Raw genomic sequence first — 20043 nt, forward strand, 5'->3', positions numbered from 1 at the left:
TTCCTGACTGGGGAAGGACTCTGGCCCCTGTTTGAAACAACCTATTAAAGATGGCCCATCTGCTCAGCATTGTCTGCTGAACTTGGGTTGGGTCCTGGGAATCAAGGGTTCCTCTCATCTTTTAACATGAGCCTCTCTTCTACAGTTCCTCAGGGCTTTGCATTTGTTGTCTTCCCTGAAAAATTGGAGGGTGTTCCCAAGCATGTGTAGTGCATTGTACTCACCTGTTGTGTCTGCTGATGCTCATGGAGTACCCTGAGTATCTTCCCTTCTTTCTGAAGGAGGTCTATCATCTTGGTCTCCATACACCTGCGCTGTCCTGTTTTCTCCTTTGTTTTTGTGTAGCTCTCAGGTAGCACCTTTGAGAAGGAACATAAACTAGCTTGGTGGTAGTAATTCTTGAGGCTATGTCCTTAGATCTGGGTGCAAAAGTCATGCCCCCTAAACTCTTAGCTACCCTTGACAGTTGCCAGCAGGCTCAGCAGATGGTGAAAGATTGATTGAGTGGAGGAAAACAAACTAACCCTTCATCTCTGGACTCTGAAGAACAGAATGGGTGATTATTTTTGTTTCATTTGCAGATGCCTTGGCCATCTGGACAGATAGACATATATGCTTTAATTTTAAAAGCAGGGGACACTGCTGACAACTCCTGAGACCCTAGAAGATTCACAAATATAAAAGCAAAAACCCGGTTTGAGGCTTTTCTGCCAACTTCTATGCTGCAGCATTAAAAACCTATGTCTTTTATGTTCTCTCTTCTTTCTCTGTTTTTCATACCCTCTTCTTTGTCATCATAAGGCCTTGTATCTGTCTGAAACAGGAGAGTGAGACCCTTGCAGTTGCTTGGCTTTGAGAATGAGGGTGGTCCAGGTATGTTCAGTGCCACCAGCCTTGTGGTCTAATTTGCGCAAGTGGCAGCAACTCCTATACAGGTTATCATTTGGGAAAAAAGTACAGTGGTAGCAAACAGCTTTTCTGCATTTACTTGTTTTCTTGTTTCTTAGTCATTATCCTGGAATGGTTCTCAGCCTGATTATTACTCCATACCTTGTGAAAAAATAAAAAAAAAAGTTTTATTTTAGAGTAGTGAACTTTGTTACATGGACAGTTCTCATTCTCTAACAAAACTTAGCGAAGCTGAGATAAGGTTAAATGCAAAAATTAAGAAAAACTTCAGATTTGTGCTGGCTTTAATCGAGGATGCAGGACTGATAATGATCCTACTGAGCTTGTGGCTATCAAAAATCCTTTTTTATTCTTTGGGTTTTTTTATTCCTATGAAAGAAGATTTCTGTTTCTGTGTGTACAAAATCTTGACTATTGACCTAGTTAGGTTCTCACTTTTTCAGATACCTGAAGGCAAGTAATGAATTAGGTATTACAAAAACTGCAGGGATTTCTTTAAGCTAGGACTCCAGTATTTTACTGTACAGCCTATTGTTAATGAATAGTTGCACCAGGTACCTAAAAATCTAAGGGATAGTCAGAGGATCCGAATTGATCCAGAACACTCCGAGTTGAAATTTTGACTCTGGCTCACAGTATAATAATGGATGACTTGCTTTACCTCCCTTTAAACTAGAAACAGTAATTCTCATAGACAGTGCCTATGGAATAGTTAATACAGTGAAAAATCCATTCAAAGACAAGGAGGGAAATGCTCAAGGTAAGATGAAATACTGTGCTGGAAGTGCAGTAGACATTTTGAAAAATGGGGTAAACAAGTTTGAGGTATCCCCATAATAAAGTGATTCCTAATTCATGTGCCTCTGGCACATCCAGGACTGGCTCCATAGGAGTATAACTGGGCATCTTTGTAAGGAGAAGTGATTAATGAGTGGCCATGAGAATGGGTCTGTTAATGCTGTGAATTATTTATAGTCCTGCACGATTGATTGCCCCCAAATATCCTGGTTTTCTGCAAACAGCTTCATTAATATCTAGGCCTGATTCTAAATAATGCAGTACATACAACGTTTGCACAAATTGATGCTGCACATATTTCTGCTCTGCTTTGCACGAGTCCGCTGCTGACAGCGTGTCCTCCTGTTAACTTTTAGGGCTTTTTTTAGGAATGTGTTTTACATTACAAGAAAAGCAGCCAAGAATGGTGGTGCGAATACGGTAACTTGCACTTGCTTGGGTGAGAATGGTCCCTTCTTCAGGGCCTTCTACATGCACGACTTTGCCCTGCTTTTGCTGGCTGAAAGTCTTGAAGGATTTGGGCTGGAAACCCAGAGGTCGGAAGTTCTTGCAGCTGCCTAGAGCTGTGACCCCCACCTCAGACAGCTCTCAGGAGAGTGAAGGGGTGGCAGGAACAGACTTGGGATCTCCTGGATACTGTCTCCCATCAGCAGATCTATTATACACGTGCTTCTCTCTGACAGGAAGACCCTTCCAGGGTGTCATCCTCTTCTTTCTCCTTATGTGTTTAATATCTACTATGAGGCAGCATTACACAGTGACTGAATCATGGGACAAGAGGCTGGCTGTTCTGTGTGATAGTCTCAAATCTTGTTTGGTAAATTTGAAGAACAGCCTCATAACATCCCTGCTGCAGACTGGGGCTGATCAGACTGCAGCTCCCTGCATAGCTGGGAAGGACGACCCTCCTGGAAACTGCAGCTGTGCAGCACTAGGTTGGGAAGATAGATGCTAACTACTTCATGATTACCATCAAAATCTTCTGCGTAATGAGCTAATGTGGTTGAATATCCCAGGTAAAACCAGACTATCATGAAGGAGAACGGCAGAAGGTACTTGGCTGTCTTGATGGCTTGGAGCATGATGCCCGAGCTGCAGAGCATGCACGACAGTCCCACTCCTGCTGAGACTGAGTCACTGGAATTTCTGATCTGCCAGGAGGACACATTGCTTCCAGCCCAGTGTTGGGCAGAGGTGTGAACGTGGTTCTTTATTCTTTAAGGTGATTGGGTCTGGAACTGTGCTTATAGTCAGCAAAGTCTTAGGCTCTGTGAACTGGCTCCATGCTGACAGAGCTGTCCTCTTTGGCCATCTGATACAGCAGCCTGGAAAGCAGCAGTCTTCTTCATGGCATTATGACTAGGTTTCTGCCAGGATGGGGGTGATTTCCCTCCACACACACACTTTACAAATCACTCACTCGCTTTAGGACTCCTTTTGTTTGTTTTCGACTGGCTCGTGGAAGTGTTTAACGCCAGGTTTTATGTTCACCCAGAGAAGCACCAGTGTTTGGGGGAGAGGATCTTTCCTAGGTGGAATGAAGCCCTGTGTATTGCCCAGCCATTGATCAAACCTAGAAGGAGCGTGTTTAAAACAGCTGCTCTTTTGCCTTTATTAATAAAGCAATTGATGAGGAACAGATTTCATTCCTCTCTCCCCAGGGTTTCAGGTCATTCCTATGTGTGCAGTGCAGTGAGGCTTAGAGTCAAAGTGCTATTGAAAAGCCTCGTGTTCTGATCATTAACTTGTTGGCTCAAACTAACCTTCCTCTGCTAAATAAGTATTGACACTGGCCTTTCATGTATTGTTTTTTCTTAACAGCACTAATTGGATTAAAACAATGGTCATGCGTGAAGGATGCATGTTGGAGTGCAAAGGGCACACGGAAACCTCAGCTGTGGGCACCATGGTTACTAGTGACATCACTTGGTTTGCTGTTAACAGTAATGATCTGTGTGCCGCGCTGGAGCCTGGGTAAAGATGGCCTAACCTAAACCCACTGGATTGCTGATGCAGTGCCATTGCCATGGAAACAGATGTTGCAGCTTAAAGTTGCCTGCATTCGTAATGTGATGCACATGGCTTAAACAAAAACATGGTTCTGTGGTGTCCACAACTTCTGAAAGAGCATAAATAGCGTTAATGGAGAAAATACTATTGCAGTTGGAATTCATTTTCCTTTAAGGTAGCACCAACTGAACTGTGCACAATGAGATACAGACTAAGCCTTGCTTTAGAGTAACAAGAACAAAACTCACAAGTCTCTTACTATCCTGCAGCAATGCTGTTGTGGAAGGACTGTCAGTCTGATTGGATGTGGATTGTTTCTAATTTGTACCTTACAAAGTGCAGATGAAAAGTACTATTAAAATCCATCCCCGGGGGCATGGGGTTCCTGGCTTGTGCCTACCTTTAGGATTGTCTTTCCAATATAACCGGTAAGACTACACTCAACTCCTGCGAAACAGGGATAGAGAAACTTCCCTGTTTGAACACTGTTTTCTGTATTTTGGCAAAGGTCCCTATACTCAAGTCCAGTGAAGAAGACTTGCTGCATCGTGGTAAGAATGCTGAAATGGGGCTTGAAAGATCTGGGTAGTAGACATAGCCCTGCCAGCAGCTCTGTGTCTTTGGGTTGCTTTCTCCCTCTTCAGAATAGTGCTCTGTCATTGATTCAACCATCTTTAATGTGAGACAACTCAGCTATTCTGGCTCTGGCACAAATGCCTTTGACAGCAAGAAGTTGTGTGTTGGGAGCTGTTCTACCTTAGCACTGTAATGCATTAGTAACAATAAGGGTCATTTTTATTTTTAATTTAATTCAAGTAGCTTCCTGTTTGCTCTTAGAACATGTTCTGCGCTGATAAAATTATGCTGGTTTTGATCTGATCAGAACTTCTCCTTTTTGGCTTCTGTAAGGGTGGAATAATACCATCTCCTCTGCTCCGTTCTTTCATACTGAAAAAGGCTTTTTGCTCAGGTATCACCCTGATTATGGTGATCTGATTTTAACTGGGTGCTTCAGGTCTTTGACACACTCATTTTGAACCACAAAAATCAGACTGGAATGTATGACTCTATTGTACTTTTAGGGTAAACCAACATTTTATTTCCCTGGTCAGCAACCTGGTTTTTGATTACCTGCAATCAGTGCTAAGCTGGTCTGTCAGATATCTGTATCAGCGGGCAGAAGGTTGGCAGTGGTGAAAGCAGATTGCTCGTCATGAATTAGATGTCAGTTCAAATGCCCAGAAAAGAGCGGATAACAAACACAGAGCTGAGTCATACCGCAGCAGGAGCGAGCTGGAGACAGAACGGATATACCCATGCGCGTATACATCATCACTCTATATGTTGTCCACGTACAGAAATCCTGTACTGGGAAAATGTGTTAAGAATAAGCCATGCATTAGTTTGGGGACCTTTTGGTATTTTCTAGTGTCTCTTATAATTGAATTTCTGGGTTTAGGTGCTGTTTAATCCTGGCTTGCAACAGCTAAGGCTGAAACTGTGCATCTGTTGTCATGCCAGTTTATTTGTGGTGTTTGAATGCCAGTACCGCCACAGTAAGTGCAGATATGTGGCTGAGGCAACAGGCTGCGTTGCTTATAACCTCTCCCAGTGTTTCTTTAAAAGGCTGTTGCCTGCAGTGCATCAGTCATGGTAAATGGTACCTTCTTCGTACTTGCAGCTTCTGGTCTTGCCCAGTGCCTGCGGGTAGGAGATGATGATGGCTGGTAGGCAGCTCTGGAGCACATCATGGGGAAGCAGTTGTTGATGGGAAGAAGGCAACACTCTGGAAAATCCATCAGAAGAATGACATTTCCATCAGCTAAATAATGTCCAACTGGAGGTGACTGGGAATATTTTTCCCTTAACATATGAGAGAGATTGAAAACAAGTAGTTCGTTCCTCTTCCAGCCTAGATTTTGTTACTCAGCCCTTTACATCTTAGGAATCTTTGTAATTCCTTTCTAAAACTGAACAAAAAAAAAAAGTGAAAACAGGTCTGATTAGTGAAGAAAATTAGTTTTAAAAGCTTTCCAATGATGACAGGAGTCATCCATCCTAGGCAGATTCAGGCATTTTGTTGTCTGGTGGAATGTGGGAGGCAATTTAGGCTTCTCTAGTTCCCAAAGGATAGGTCTGTTTCTGGGAACTTAATTGGCATTTGCAGTAGCCTTAGCATACAAAACAGTGAAAAATAGTAATTGTCCATAGAGAATGTTTTCTCGGCCTCCCTTGCCACAACAGTATGAGCAAGTATGTTAGCAGGATCCTCTGGGGGTATTTGCTGTCGTGTTCTTGTCAGTGGTTACATAGATGCCTTTGTTTGCTGTCATTGTTAACTGAAACCATCAACCAGCTGAAAACTTATTTCCATATCCATTTCTAAATGGGATAAAAAAAAAGTCCCAAGCCTTCAGTGTTATTTTAATGGATTTTCCCAGAAGAATTTGTTTAGACTATCAAAATACCCTGTTACCAAATGGGAGCTGGAAGAAAAAAAGCAAAAATCTCATGTTATTGTTTCCAGACAATGATTTGTGTCTTCATTATTCATGGACAATAGGTCTACCAAGCATAGTGCTGTCAGTCTTCATAATTCGAATAATCCCAAATGAAAACTGTCATGGGTCATCAATGCAGGCCACTGGTACGGTGTAAATATGTTGCTGTAATGAACCAAGAAACTTCATCGTGGAGCTAAAACACGTCAATCATTGTCAAACTTATTTAGATTGAAAGGTTGTACTGTAAACAAGAATCAGTGGTAAACAAGGTAAGATTATAGCTATAATCTATTTTTAAAAGTTAGAACAATGCCTGGACTGCCTGTTATCGCTGTGCAGCCTACCCTGTCTGTACTGTACTTTGCAGTACCGTTTCAGTGCTTGAAGTAATAAATTATAGTAAAGAAAAACAACTTTAGGAGAAATTAAAGCACTGAGCCCTTTGCTGGGCTGCTGTAGGCACTGCGGAGATTCTCTTTGTGTGTACCTGAGCCTGTGTGCAGCCTGTCCTTTGCTTCAGGGCTGGAACACAAAGAGGAGGACGCTCTGGATTTAGGATGATATTCTTCTTGGTATTCTTCTGAGTTGGTTGGTGGGGCTTTCTTTTCTTATAATTCACCAAAAGCAAAGCACTGTAAGGCAAGTTTAATTTCCACAGCCTGACTTCCGTATTTCTCCAGCTGATACAATAAGGCATATCTTAGCTGTTTTCTCCAGGATTATGCTTTCTTGTTCTGTGAATGCTGTTCCTCCAGCTGCAGTGTGACTCCTCAAGTTGTGGGAGTTTCTGTTGCCATCAACCATCATCCCTTTCCTGGGCTGTACTCCACTACAAAAACATTTCAGTTGCGTTTAGTCACCTGGTCCCACCCAGCTGTGCCAGGAAATTTTTGCTGGATGAAGGCTTGCAAGATGTGCTCCCTGTTCTTTGCTGATAGTGAGGCACATTTCTGACCAGTAAAGTGGGTGGGAGACCTGAGAACTGATCGACTTGTCTTTGCTAGTGGAAAGCTTTGTTTACAGCCATTTGTCTCCTGTTGTGAAGGACAGATGATAAATGGGGTTAGGCTAGTCCAATGTTTAGATGACATTCATGGGAATTATTCGTCTATGATTGTTATGGTGAGGTCATGTGCAGTGTCCCATGGTACTCTACTGTGCCAAGAGATTTATTTTAATAGAAGCCTTTAAGTAACTGGCATTCTTGCTAATCATGGTGCATCTGCTTCTCCGGGTTCCCTGTTATGAGTAATTTAATGCTATTACTTTAGCTAGAAGGGATCTGTGTCACCATCTGTCCTGGAAAGCTATTGATGGGGCTGTACAGAACATGGAATGTCATCAGCAGAAGAGAGGGACTTCTAAAGGGATGACTGGGTTTCCTGTTGTAATACAATATAAGATGGTTTACTGTGATTACAGCTCAGATAACTTCCATATAACGGCTGTTAGCTCCTCTTTGATTTTGTTGGGTACCACTCCTTAGATATTTATATAAAAGGAAGATACAGTTGTCAGTCAGTGGCGAGCAGTAATAACTCAGGTAAGCTGAAATCTCTGCTTCTCACAGGGGCATGGGCCTACAAAGCTGAAACCTTCAAGACACCCTAAAATGCTTGCACATCTGCCACTCCCAGCTATTCTTTGTAGAGGGTTTACCAGATGCTTTTCAAGCCAAATGCTTTCCTAATCGATGGTTATTTTTTAATGGTTGTTTACAAACCACTTCCTTGTAACAAGCCCTCTCTGTGCTGTAGCTGAGTCACATTGGACATGAAGAGGCTGTATGGCTGAAAAGCAAATTGCTCTCTGTTGCTCTAAGTGGTGTACTTCCATAGTACCACTTAGGCACGGAGTATCATCCTGGTCTCTCGAGTGCACGTGGCTGATGTCTTTAATTTTATTGCCTGAGACACTTATCTTTTTTTTTTTTCCCTGTGTCTAGTTCGTAATTGCACTGTTCACCATCTAAGCTGAGTTCTTTGGTCCTTCCTGACCTCCCTGTGGCTTGTTGCCTTCCTGACAAGCTAACAGGTTTGTATAAGAGCATGCAGGGCAGGGAAGCAGCTTCATGTGGGCTTATTGTGTGAAGTTTTTCTTTGCTCAGGCTATCATTACTAGTGATAAGTTATGTTAGGTTTTGAGTATGAACTGGCCTGGCTCAAAAATCCTGACTGAAGAGGTAGTTTGGGATACAAACTGTGCAGCTCTGATGTTTTTGTCATGCAAAGTTGCAGCTCTTATTTCACATTCATCTAAGAGCATGTTCTTGCTGTCCCTTGATGTCTCTTGTGTAGATAAGCGACGAGCAAGAGGAATGTGTAGGGCCAAAATATCCTTAAGGCTTGCAACTAGGTGAAAGAGGCTGTGGGCTGCTCTCAGAATAGAATTCATGGTCTCCTGCAGGTGCATGGAAATGAGCAAAATAACCAGAAGTCAGAACTGGGGCATGAACCGATTTCCACAAGGTCTTGGTTAGTTTGAGTTTTTGCTGTCTTCCTTCCCTCACCAAGTGTTGGTACCATAGCACCATGACATCCATCATGTCTCTAGAGATTAGACAGCTCTGTCTGAGAAGCTGAGTGTTAGTGTTACCGGGTCATGTGGAAAAGCTCTTTATGGAAGTATTCATGTAAAGCAAAGATTGGCCAGTCTTGCAGGTCCACCAGAGTTCTAGGTGCAGGATGAGAACCAGGCAGGTCATCTTCATGCAGAAAGATTTTGTCAAAAGTGGCTAAATAGGGAAAAGAATGTCAGAGAACATTAGTGTTTGCTGTGTGTGTCTGAGTGGGCACCTGCTGGTCTGGGCTTCAAACGTCCTTGAAAAGAAGAGTATGAAATTGCATCCTGAGAAAGAAAGCGTATTTTTATGCATTTTCACATCAACCGTGGCTATTAAAACAAAAAGAAATCTTCAGTGTTTTCGTTTGTGATGCAATTTGTACATCTGGGAACCCAGTTCTTCTGTGCAGGTCCGGCTTGGCCCAGTCCTGGGAGGTGCTGAGTCCAACTCGGTGCTGTGAGTTTCTTTGGAAGTTAAAAAACTCCTACATATGTTTTGGTCCCAAACAAGGACTTGCAGTTTTGCCTTGGAATCGCTGGTAACCACACAATCTGGAATGGAGTTTTAAATTTAGATGATATACTATCCTTCATGTGATAGTTTGGCAAAAAGAGAACCTGTATTTCCTGTGCTTGTGATTTCCACGTGCTTATGCTATATAATAAAACTCTATATCTCCATAATTTGTATCAACCATTCGGAGCAGATGCCGTGCTATTATTCTATCTGACACATTTGCTGTGCTTGCTGGGTTACTGCCTTTTCCAAGACCTTTGAATTAACCAGCTATTTGGGTCATCAAGATTATTTAATGCTGTTGTCATAAATATTTGTACAGGACTTGGTCAGTGCTTACATAAGAACTGAAAGACAGTAATTTGTTTTAAGAGAATGTGTGTTTTCATGAACTGCCAGATGAATGTTAGGTATAAACTGTAAAAAAGTGCTTTTCTTGTGCAGGAGTGTTGCAGTTTGGGAAAACAAAGTACTATTTAGATTGTCATTTATTTAGAATTGTTGGTTACGGCTGTTTAGGTTTAAAATCACTTGAGAGGTCTTTAAAAAAGCTTATTTACTTGCTGTGTTGGCTTATCACCTTGTCCTCAGAAGATGATAAGCTGATCTCTTGCATCTTATTAATAATTTTCTGTTAAACCATGTAATCCTTTGAGTTGTTTGTATGCCGAAAATGGGAGGCTGTTATTGTGTTACATTTCACAGTTGATTCTTGTATAAAATTCCATTTTTATGTCTTAATTTCCAAAGTACTGTCCTCTCAAATACAAACAGTAAACTCAAAATACTAACAATATGAATCTGTTGTTTGGAAATTATGAAGGTTATACATCATCCAATCTGCTGAAATGTGTTACAAATGAATAAATATTTGGTTTGCTTCTAGTTCTTTTTAGAAGCACTGAAATTAGTATTTTTTTATTGAAGGAATTTTTGCCAGATTTCTCAGTGAGGGACAATACTACAAATAAGCCAAAATGTGAAGGCTGCCAGGGGGTGCTGTGTGCATTCTGGCAAACTTGGGTTGTTTCTTCTAAATATCTTAATTAGCAGAGCATAGTCTCCAAGCTGTTCTTGGAGAGCTGCTGCCCTGCCAGACCACGAGCAACAAGCCCCCAGATCCTGTGGTTTTAGGTCATAAAATAGTATAGTGTTGTGCTGAGTATGTGTATGATTCTTTATGCTGATACACCACCACAAGAATGTGCTGGGCAACTCCCCTTCTCTATGTGATCTACTGATGCAAAGTTTTTTGTGTTGTGGAGTTAATTTGCAGCTGGTGCCAAGGTTTAGTGTGCTCTCGGAAAGGGAGACATGATCTATTACAGGAGCAGGAATTAGTGTGCAGTCAGATCTCCATTCAAAATGTTTCTTAGTATCCAAACCCAGAATCTTACAGGCTTCCTAAAATATCAGATCTCTGTTCCTGCATCGGCCAGGTGAGTCTCTCTAACTCTTCCCTTTGTAATCTCTAGATTTGACAATCTTACCAGCACGGTGCTGCTGCAGTTCTGCTGTCTTTATGAAGTTCCACTCAAAGGAATCCTAGAAGCCATCCCCAGTGTTCATGTGTTTTGAGACCTTGGTATGTACAATGCACTGGAAAGTTTAACTGTGTTGTATATTTTTCTCTTTTAGAAAAAGAGCAGAGAGGAGACATGTGGGGAAGGCAGTGGAGTAGAGATCCTGGAGAACAGGCCATACATGGATGGACCAGGAGGCAGTGGGCAGTACACGCACAAAGTGTACCACATTGGTATGCATATACCCAGCTGGTTTCGGTCAATATTGCCCAAGGCAGCTCTGCGAGTTGAAGAGGAATCATGGAATGCATATCCTTATACAAGGACAAGGTAAAGCTTATCAAAATGTCCAGAGTTGTTTCCTCTACTTTAGATGTCACTGTGTGGCAATGGCATCTCTTCCCTCCCCTGTAATATCCTTTAGAGAAACTGGGGTCAAGTCCTAAAATTCTTATACAGTGCTTAATCTTAGGAGTGCTAGTCTTGCCTGAGCTGACTGCATACGTACTTGAGAATTTGTGCCTGGTTGCTATAAAATCGGGGTTGTTTTGTCCATCAAAGCATGGGAAATCTTGAATGGTTTTTATTTAGTTTTATATCCTGCTTTGCATGTTCTCCTTAGTGTTGCAGGTATCTGTTAGCTCAGTGAAGTTAAAAATGAACACAGTGATGGGATAGTTGTGTTGAACACTGTCGAGTAAGAGAAGATTCCTTTGTCCTAGAGGGGGAAAGAAAAATCTTAAATAAATAAGGCTGGTGCTTCTTTTCTGGGAACTCTTACTGTCATTTAGCTAGAAAATAACAAACCTACATCCCATGGTTTTCACCCTGAGAAGGGAGGAGTGCCAGAAGTTCTGTGGAGCCCTCTGGGCCCTCTTTGTTTCGGCTGATTTTGTCTTTAACGACTTCAGATACCCTGGAATAAGTAGCCTATACAGCAGTTACTCTGGTTTAGCGCACTTGCCCTTTTCCAGGTTTACAAGTCTGATATTGCTGTCATCTGTCATAATAAAAAGGCTTTAACGGATATTATGTTTTTATTAAAAATCTAGAAATGTTTCATAGTTCTGTTTTTGAAGCTCTCTACGAGTAATGTTGTGGGGAAAGGTGAGAAGTTGTCTGTGCATATGGGCGGTTGTTCATGACTAAACATAATAGAGCTATCTGACTTCTGAGTGATTAAAGTCTGTGAGTCAGTCAGTTGGCCAGGAAATCTGGCACTGCACAGAACCAGTCTGTATTTTACTCTACCATAGATTCCAGGCAAGAACTCTGCTTTTCTTCTGGTAGAGATCCATTTCCAGGGTGTCTTTTTGTTTGTATCTGTGTCATACCTGCAAGGGTAACATAACTTGTTAGTAAATCAGACCCAGAAGTTATCTCCCAACTGAAAACTGTCCCTTTAAAAGCAGTCGGTTCTGACAGTCTTCTCCTGGAGGAGACATTGTCAAACTAAGTTGCAGGTTTTCATCAGTGTCTCTGCAAGTGAGATGACCTGGTGGTCCACTTAGGTTTTCTCCTGCCAGTGCTTGCTTGTTGCCACCCTGTGAAGATGTTCCTTGGTTAGTGTGGTTTCCAGTAACTGCGGGGGAACATTGGTACCTTTTCACCTGTAATCCATGTAACACCTCATGCGGAGCACACCCTTTTGCTGTGGGCTGGGGCTTTTACTAAACCAGAACTATTACAGTGAAACCATGTCCAAGGTGAGCTCATATCTTAAAAAGTTACTTTAGAAAATCACTTTAATCTGTACAGTTGGTACTTTAAGCGTATCTGAAGTAAAACTTGGCTGAAGTCTGGCTTGATTTGAGGTTGGGTTTGCACATCTTGAGAAAGCATTTTCTCTACTTGCCAAGCCGAGCAGAATTTACTCTGAGCTGTATTGTTCTTATTTTCAGATATACATGTCCTTTTGTGGAGAAGTTCTCTATTGATATTGAAACATACTACAAAACTGATCCAGGAGAGCATGTCAACGTGTTCAACCTTTCTCCTGCAGAAAAAAGACAAACTGTTCTAGGTGAATAGCCTTTCTTTTTCCTTTATTCTGCTTTTTTTTTTTTGTTTTGGTTTGGTTTTTTGTGTCCTGTCAGCCTGTCCTGTGCCCTCTAAAAACACACCTGCACCCCTGTCAGTGTCAGGCCACAGGGTAAGGTTACATCAAGTAGTGAGGACACCTGATTTCTCTTCTAGGCTTGATGTAAATCCCCCATCTGTAAATTGAAGCTGATGCTTTCCTACCTTATGTGGTGCAGCTCCCAAGGGGAGAGTAAGACATCTAATGGTTTTTAGGGTAATAAGTAAAGTAACCATAGAAGAGGAAAATACTACTGCACGATTGTGTAGCTCCTTTGCATGTGTGAGAATCGTTCCTACCTGCACTTCTGAAACATGAAGGTGTATTTAATTTTTGCTTCCTCTCATTTTAGTCTTGCCTTCATGCAGGTTAACATTTCAGCTTTGCAGCTGTCTTTGGAAGATTGGTTTAATGAGCCTTATGTATGCAGGAATTTAATGAGAAGGAGCAGAAGGGAACATCTTAGAATAAAGCAGAAAATTACAAATGCCGTAGCAATTTCTCTGTCTTGCTGTCCATTGTAGTCTGTCCCTGTGGCATTTGCTGGGGACCTGGCTGTGTGTCAGGGAGTGCTGGCAATTGCAGCCATGCAGGACCAGAGCATCCCTTGCTCCAAAGCTGCTGAGACTGGAAGAGTGTTGAGCTCAGGCAGACTTCTCACAGCCCCACTGGTGCAGCAGGAGCTCTGGGAAAGACGTCTAGTGGCTGCTCTGGCTCCTTGAGCACTGTTGACATGTGGGACATGGCAGCAACCTTGTGCAATTTTACTTGAGTGTTACTTGATTTAAACTTTGTTTTGAACTTCAGGTTGACTGTCCTCATTCCTATTTGATCAGGCTTTCAGTCCTGAACAAACAGACTTGAGTCATGCTGGCTCACTGAGAAGTGTCAGAAGAACTGTCATTTCTTGAGAAGTGCGATCCTGCCCTTCAATCCAAACTTGAGATGCTTCTGCTGAGAGCTGGGGTGGGGGTTTATTCGCTCCGCTCCCACTGCAGTTTCCACTTCTTCACTGTCGAAGTGTTAAATAGGACAATTTGAACTTCCTGCCTTCTGTAGAACTGATGTAACAGCAGCATGTGAAAAGTTACCTTAACCTCACTTGGTGGACTCCAAAGATAAGATGTTCAGTGGATAGCATCTTTTGCACAACAGTGCTAAGAAAGGGCAGATATATTTAGCTGTCTCAACAAGGCAGAGCTGTAGCACTGTGAAAGATATTAGAAAAGCTGAAAGATGCAATGTGCAACAGATCTTCTTGGAGCTGGAAAGGCAGAGTGTGTAGATCTGCCAGAGTGCTGTGGATCTGCAGTCAATGTGGGAAGAAACATCTATTTGGAGCAGTCTCTGTTTGCTGGAAATGTGTGTACCGGTTCCTCTGGCAGAGATGATCTCTGCCCAGCAGTGATGTATAAACAATTTAAATATCAATTGTTTTAAGTGTCAGTAAAAAGAAACTAAATTGCTGTGATGCTTCTGGTACTTAGTAAACCAGAAATCCAGAAATAACTCCTGGAAATGGTGTTTTCCTCTTTTGTCTAGGAAGAGAAGATGTCTAACATTTTATAATCTCTTTCTATAGATCCTATCGATATTGTTAAAGATCCTATCCCTCCACATGAATACAAACCAGAGGAGGATCCAAAGCTGTATAAATCAGTGAAGACTAAAAGAGGCCCGCTATCAGAAGACTGGATTGAAGAGTACAAGAACAACCTTGGGAAATACCCCATCATGTGTGCATACAAACTTTGTAAAGTCGAGTTCAGATATTGGGGGATGCAGTCGAAAATTGAGCGGTTTATCCATGATGTTGGTGAGCATTTATAGTCTTGCAAAGTTCACAGTCAAGTCCATATTGTTTCTGAATTGAAACATAAAGATGAGGTATGTGCAATGTGTCATACCCGAAGACAAGCCTATGAAGAGATTCTCAGATCTAATTACTCTTTTGCAGAACTGTGGATCAGTTCAGAAAAAAACATGTTATTCTGTCACTTACAATTGTGATATGTGTGAATCCAAACCACGTGTAGTCTCAGAAGGGGTTTCAAGGCCTGTTTAGGCAAGGTCTTGCATTTTCCGATTTTCTTTATTTTTGATAAAATCCTCAAGGGCTGCTCAAAGAAATGAGCTTCACCTTTGAGTCTTAAATGGTTTCATAAAACCACTACCTGGAGTGTCCCTAATTTCTGCCTGCCTTGTGGCAGGGCAGGTGAAGGGCAGGTGAGTCTCTGTATGACCATACATCTCTGTTCTCAAGGCTGCAGTGTTCAGGGCTCCCCGCCACTCCGTTATAACCCACCATGGGTCATTGACAGCTCTTCATTGTGAGTAAATGTGCTGCTTTGATTGATGCAGCATTCTTAGGTCAGTGCTTCTAAAGAGGTATTGTTTGTGTTCCAGAAGTAACGAAGTGGAGCTGTGCAGGTGGTAGCAGTGCTGACAGTAATATTTTCTTTGCAGAAAATCTGTAACACAACTGATAAAGTTTCTGAGCTGTGCCACAGGAGATGGGATCTATTTAAAGAATAAATTTAAAGAATGTTTTAGAGAAGAATTCCCATCTCGAAAAGCATAGAGCTATGGCTGTCGTCTGGCAAAGAAAAGGCCACAGAAAGGCAGTCTAAAGGATGCTACCTGGTTTCTGTACACAGTAAATCATCCTATGTGACCCCTACGCCTGTCCTTTCTATACACAAAGCTTCTTTAAAGTGTCTCGTGCTAGCATTAAGTGATTTTATAGCTCTTTTAGTCATACTGTGTTCCTGAACAGCTAATGTGGAAAACACTGATAGAACAGGGGAGAATGGTGTGCACTGCTCTCTGAGTAGGCACAAGTTGCTTTCTTATAGCTTCTTTGGTTTTACTTTACCCCAGACGGAAGTGTTTACCTGTTGCAGACTTTGTTACAAGTGGCTCTCTGCAATGAACTCCCTTGGCTTCAAAGAGATGGGTTAAATTAGTGTGTACTGCAAAATATGGGGGCAGAATAACAACTCTATTGTATCTGTTAAATGAAAAAGAAGCATGTGACTCTTCCAGTTTTTCAGAGTTGTTTGGCATAGATTAAACTGTGGTCCCTTAGAAACATTTCTTCTGTGTTTCATGAAAGATCGCCTGCCATTTTCCTCTTGATTGAGGCTTCGCAACGCGCCGAGCCAGCTCATCGTCTGCCTTTCAAAAGCCTTTCCACTCCGTTATAATGATGGCAAATACTGTTTTTCAAGGTGGTTAAGATGCATAAAATCAGAAAAGTCTTTAAGGCAAGACAAAGTTGAGTGAGTGAAAAGCAAAAGCAAAAGCTTTGGGTATCTACAAAGATGTGGAGCCTTCCCCTGCAATGGGATAGCTATGGGGAAGCCATTAGTGAATAGGAACAGTGCCAGTGCATATCTGTCAAAGACAGCAAGATGTGAGGATGTTTAAATTGGAAAGATGTGGGCTACAACATGACTGACCAGATGTATCTAGTGATCTCAGTTTTGGTGTTTCAACTGGTGACCGAAAGCAGATGAAAACCTTTTTGCATTGTGCAACTGATGATGGACCAAGCTCTGAAGTGCCAGAGATGTTCTCGTGGGCCAGTGCCTCCTTGACATTTTTCTCCTGGTTCCCTCTATTACCAGCTTCTGCAAATTTATTCCTTGGGGAATTGGTGCTCTCTGTGCAGAGCCACCAAGCCAGCAAGAAAATTGAGACAGAAAACAAGATCAGGATCCAAACTCCACCTGAGGAGAGGAGCAGTTCTTTAGTAGTGCAAACTAAAATTAGAGAATGGCTTGAAAGAAGAACACGTCTGAATTAAGTCATGGATAGATTGCAATATGTAGAAAGGCTACTGAATGCAGTAACTCTGGGGGATGGTGTTGAAATGTTCTCAGTCTTAGTGAGTGCAACAGCCATTTTTTTTGATGACTAATTGGACAGTTACTTAGTGCTTCGACAGCCTGAGACACAGACAGAAATTGTGGGCTATTAGTCTACTTGGCTGTAATATTTGTATGCTTTTTTACTCCTTTCCCGTAGGGTTTAAGTGTAATTGGACTAGCACTGCATAATGTTCTGCTCCCACTTGCTTCCTAATGGTGCATGTGGGCTATGATTCTTCTGCTGTTAAACAAGTGTGTTGACTGTTTATAGGTTATTGATTATATACGACAACAAAGTGTGTTCACATCTCAGTAACTGGAGCTTTGTCTAAGCCAGTGCGTCTTAGGCTAAATATACCCAAATGGTTGCACAGTGATAAAGTGAAGATAGTTTTAGAAAGCTCTTTTGCAGAACTTTTGCTTCACCTAAGCCCTTGAATGAGAAGTTCATCCATAAAGGCCACTACCTGTTGGGGCCTGCAGGTAGAGTCTCCTCGAGGGTAGTCAGGCTGCAGATAGCATGATGCCAATGTGACCCAGGCTTTTCTTTGTGAGTAGTCTGAGCAAGGGAGGAAGGGAAGGTGGGCAAGCAAGCAGGTATAACTGGGGCTTGCCCTTCATTGAATGCAGTCAGACAACTAGAACATTACTGATAAGGTTATGGGATCTGCTGTGACTATCAAGGAAATAGTGTCACGAAAAGAAAATCGGGCATCCTTTATCTCCTGCCAGGAAATTAGGAGAGTGCATTATCAAATGCTCTGGGGTGTTGTCACTGGGTATAGAGTCAATGGGTATCAGTTGCTCTATATGAATAGTTGAGGGCATTTAGGCAGGATTTGGTGTTGATTGTTTTGGTTTTGGGGTTTGTTTTTTTTTTTTTGCATTGAGATTTTGTTCCAATTACGCTTTTTACTTCAGTTTGAACAACCCAGAACTATAAGTTCACTTTTAAGTTCAGTCTTCTCTGTCCTGGGCTGTCTCGTGGTCATTTACACTTACTTTTGTGAGATTAAGTTCAACACCACAATCTGCAAGCAAATAATTTACAACAGGCAGCACCTCATGTATTCAGCCAATCTCTGCAGCAAAGTTGTTGAGTTGCTGAGTAGAAAGACAAGTGATTTAAATATTTGCACCCTGCTAGACTCTTCACAGATTATCTTTCTGCACAACGCAGTGGGAAATGGTATAATTAAATCAACTTACTGATGACTGGTACTTCTGAACTCAGTCTGTTTGTGTATGTTTGTGCATGTGTGGTTTCCTTGATTTTTTTTAAACCAAAGCGTTGCACTCTCTAGAGAAACAGTAAAATCTTGTTAAGTACTGATAGTACAGAAATTGGCTTGTACCTGCATCCTTATAAAAATACTGTCGCTGTTATTTCTGACTGACTTCAGCTGGATGACTTGCCTGCTGAGACTGTGCCGTTATTCTCTGGTTGTGGGCAAGAAGTCTGGAATGAGCACAGTTCACACTGGGTGGAGGTAGAAAACCCACTCTAAAATCCTCCCTGATTCTCTTGTGATGCTCAGTTCTCAGTTCTTTTCTTCTGTAATGCTGGGTTTGTTTACTTTGCGCATGAGGAGGGAGCACACACCGCCAGTGGTGGCAGAGGGGTGGAGGAGTGTTGCGCTGCCTGGAGCCTCTAGTCCAGGCTTGTTGCATTCTGTCTGGTTTGGAATAAGGTGACTGGTCGGATGCTGTGCCCAGCCTGCCCTCCTTAGCCAGCTCCCACTGCCTAGGGCAGCACGCCACTGACTTGCAAGGCAAACTGCCAAATGTGCTGCAGCCGGCCATCAGGCATGGCTTGAAAGCGCAGTGTGTAGGATAGAGTGTGGGCCAGGGACTTCACGGTCTGAGCAGGAAACATTTGCACCTCCCTTCCTGTCAGAGAAAAACAAAAGTGTACTGGACCACAGATGCCTTCAGCACTGTCCTTATGGGCATCTCTGATCTGTTAAAAAGTGAATTTTTTTCCCAGTTGCACTCTGTTTCCTGGGTCTGATCTGTCCCCTCCTTTTCACTTTAAAAAGTTGGTTTTCAGTTCAGCATTTTATAAAAAAAAATGCTTTAAGGCTTTATTTTTTTTTTCCCATGGCACAGGGAGGGAAGCAGTATCCAGACAGGTGAGGTCAGTCATTTGTAGCTGGATCTTGAATCCATATAGATGCATGGGGGCACTGGCTGTGTCCTCTGGGTCACTGCTGCCTACTGGAAGACTTCAGTGCTAGAGGCTGAAGATTAATTCAATGATATACTCACTGCTGTGCACTGAGGGGACTGCTCAAGTTTTCTGTCCCTAGCAGCAAAGACTTTTTCTGCAAGCCATGACTTTTATTTTTCAACTCCTTTTGTACCTGGATAGCCTTATTATCTTCCACGTATTCTCTCTGCGCTTGAGAAGGGGAGATGCAGCATCGCTGACACATCCCAGGTGAAGGCCTGAGGCTAGGAAAATAATTTCATTCTTTTTGACTTTGTAACTCGTCTGGAGCCATAGAGGCACAACAGCTGTGAAGCCCTGTAATGCCATCATGCTTTCAAAAGAACAAGGCTTTAAGGAAGGGTGATTTGGGATGCCTAATCAAAGTGATGTGAGCAGTGCAGATGGGGAGATCTGTGGGTTGGAAGGAAGCAATACAGGCAGTTTTTGTGATCTAAGAGATGAAGTGAAAGAAGGCAGAGGGGAACATCAGGAGACTTTTTTTTACCCCCAAGTGGTTTTCATGTTCCCTGTCATGTTAGTCCATTAAAGCAAAGATATGCAGTTGGTGGCATCTGTGCCTTTACACAGAATTTCTGAGGAGTAGGTACATTGCTACATCAAGGCTGGATCCAGGAGTGTAAGCGTAGGCTGCTGAGCCCCAGAACCCAGGAAGCCTTGGGATGAGAGGAAGGGGGCCATTCACTTCTGTGTCTGATCACCTTCTGTTTTCAAGGTGTTTCAAGCAAGGTAGAAGTGAATATTGTGGATGTGGAAGTCCAAAGGACGCTTGTGGTGTTGGGGGCTGAATTACAGGAAGGGAAACGTTTTCTTGGCATTCAGTGTTGATGTGATGGGAGCTTAATCTTCATTTTTTAATCTTGGCTGATTGTCAATCATAATGGGACGTCAAGAGGCTAAAAGAGTCTTCTGTAGTTCTGCAAAATGTAATCTGGAGGGGAAATAACTCTCAATCTCGACTATGGTGAAACACAATTAAGTTACCAAGGCCCATTGTTCAGCCCCCAGAAGGTCACAGGCTGCTGGCTCAAAATCGCC

At 42.4% G+C, this 20043-nt stretch overlaps 1 protein-coding gene across 13 annotated transcripts in view; it reads left to right on the forward strand.

Annotated features, from left to right (window-relative positions):
* The window catches only part of PITPNM2 (phosphatidylinositol transfer protein membrane associated 2), a 133529-nt gene that overhangs the window by 73202 nt on the left and 40284 nt on the right, over positions 1-20043 (forward strand). For all 13 annotated transcript variants that reach the window (XM_054082174.1, XM_054082182.1, XM_054082180.1 and 10 more), the window contains 3 exons: positions 10939-11153; positions 12725-12846; positions 14486-14719. In XM_054082174.1, the coding sequence (XP_053938149.1) occupies positions 10939-11153; positions 12725-12846; positions 14486-14719 (571 nt within the window). The remainder of the gene's footprint in view (positions 1-10938; positions 11154-12724; positions 12847-14485; positions 14720-20043) is intronic.

The sequence above is a fragment of the Cuculus canorus genome, chromosome 17, assembly GCF_017976375.1.
Source record: "Cuculus canorus isolate bCucCan1 chromosome 17, bCucCan1.pri, whole genome shotgun sequence".
Lineage (NCBI taxonomy): Eukaryota > Metazoa > Chordata > Aves > Cuculiformes > Cuculidae > Cuculus > Cuculus canorus.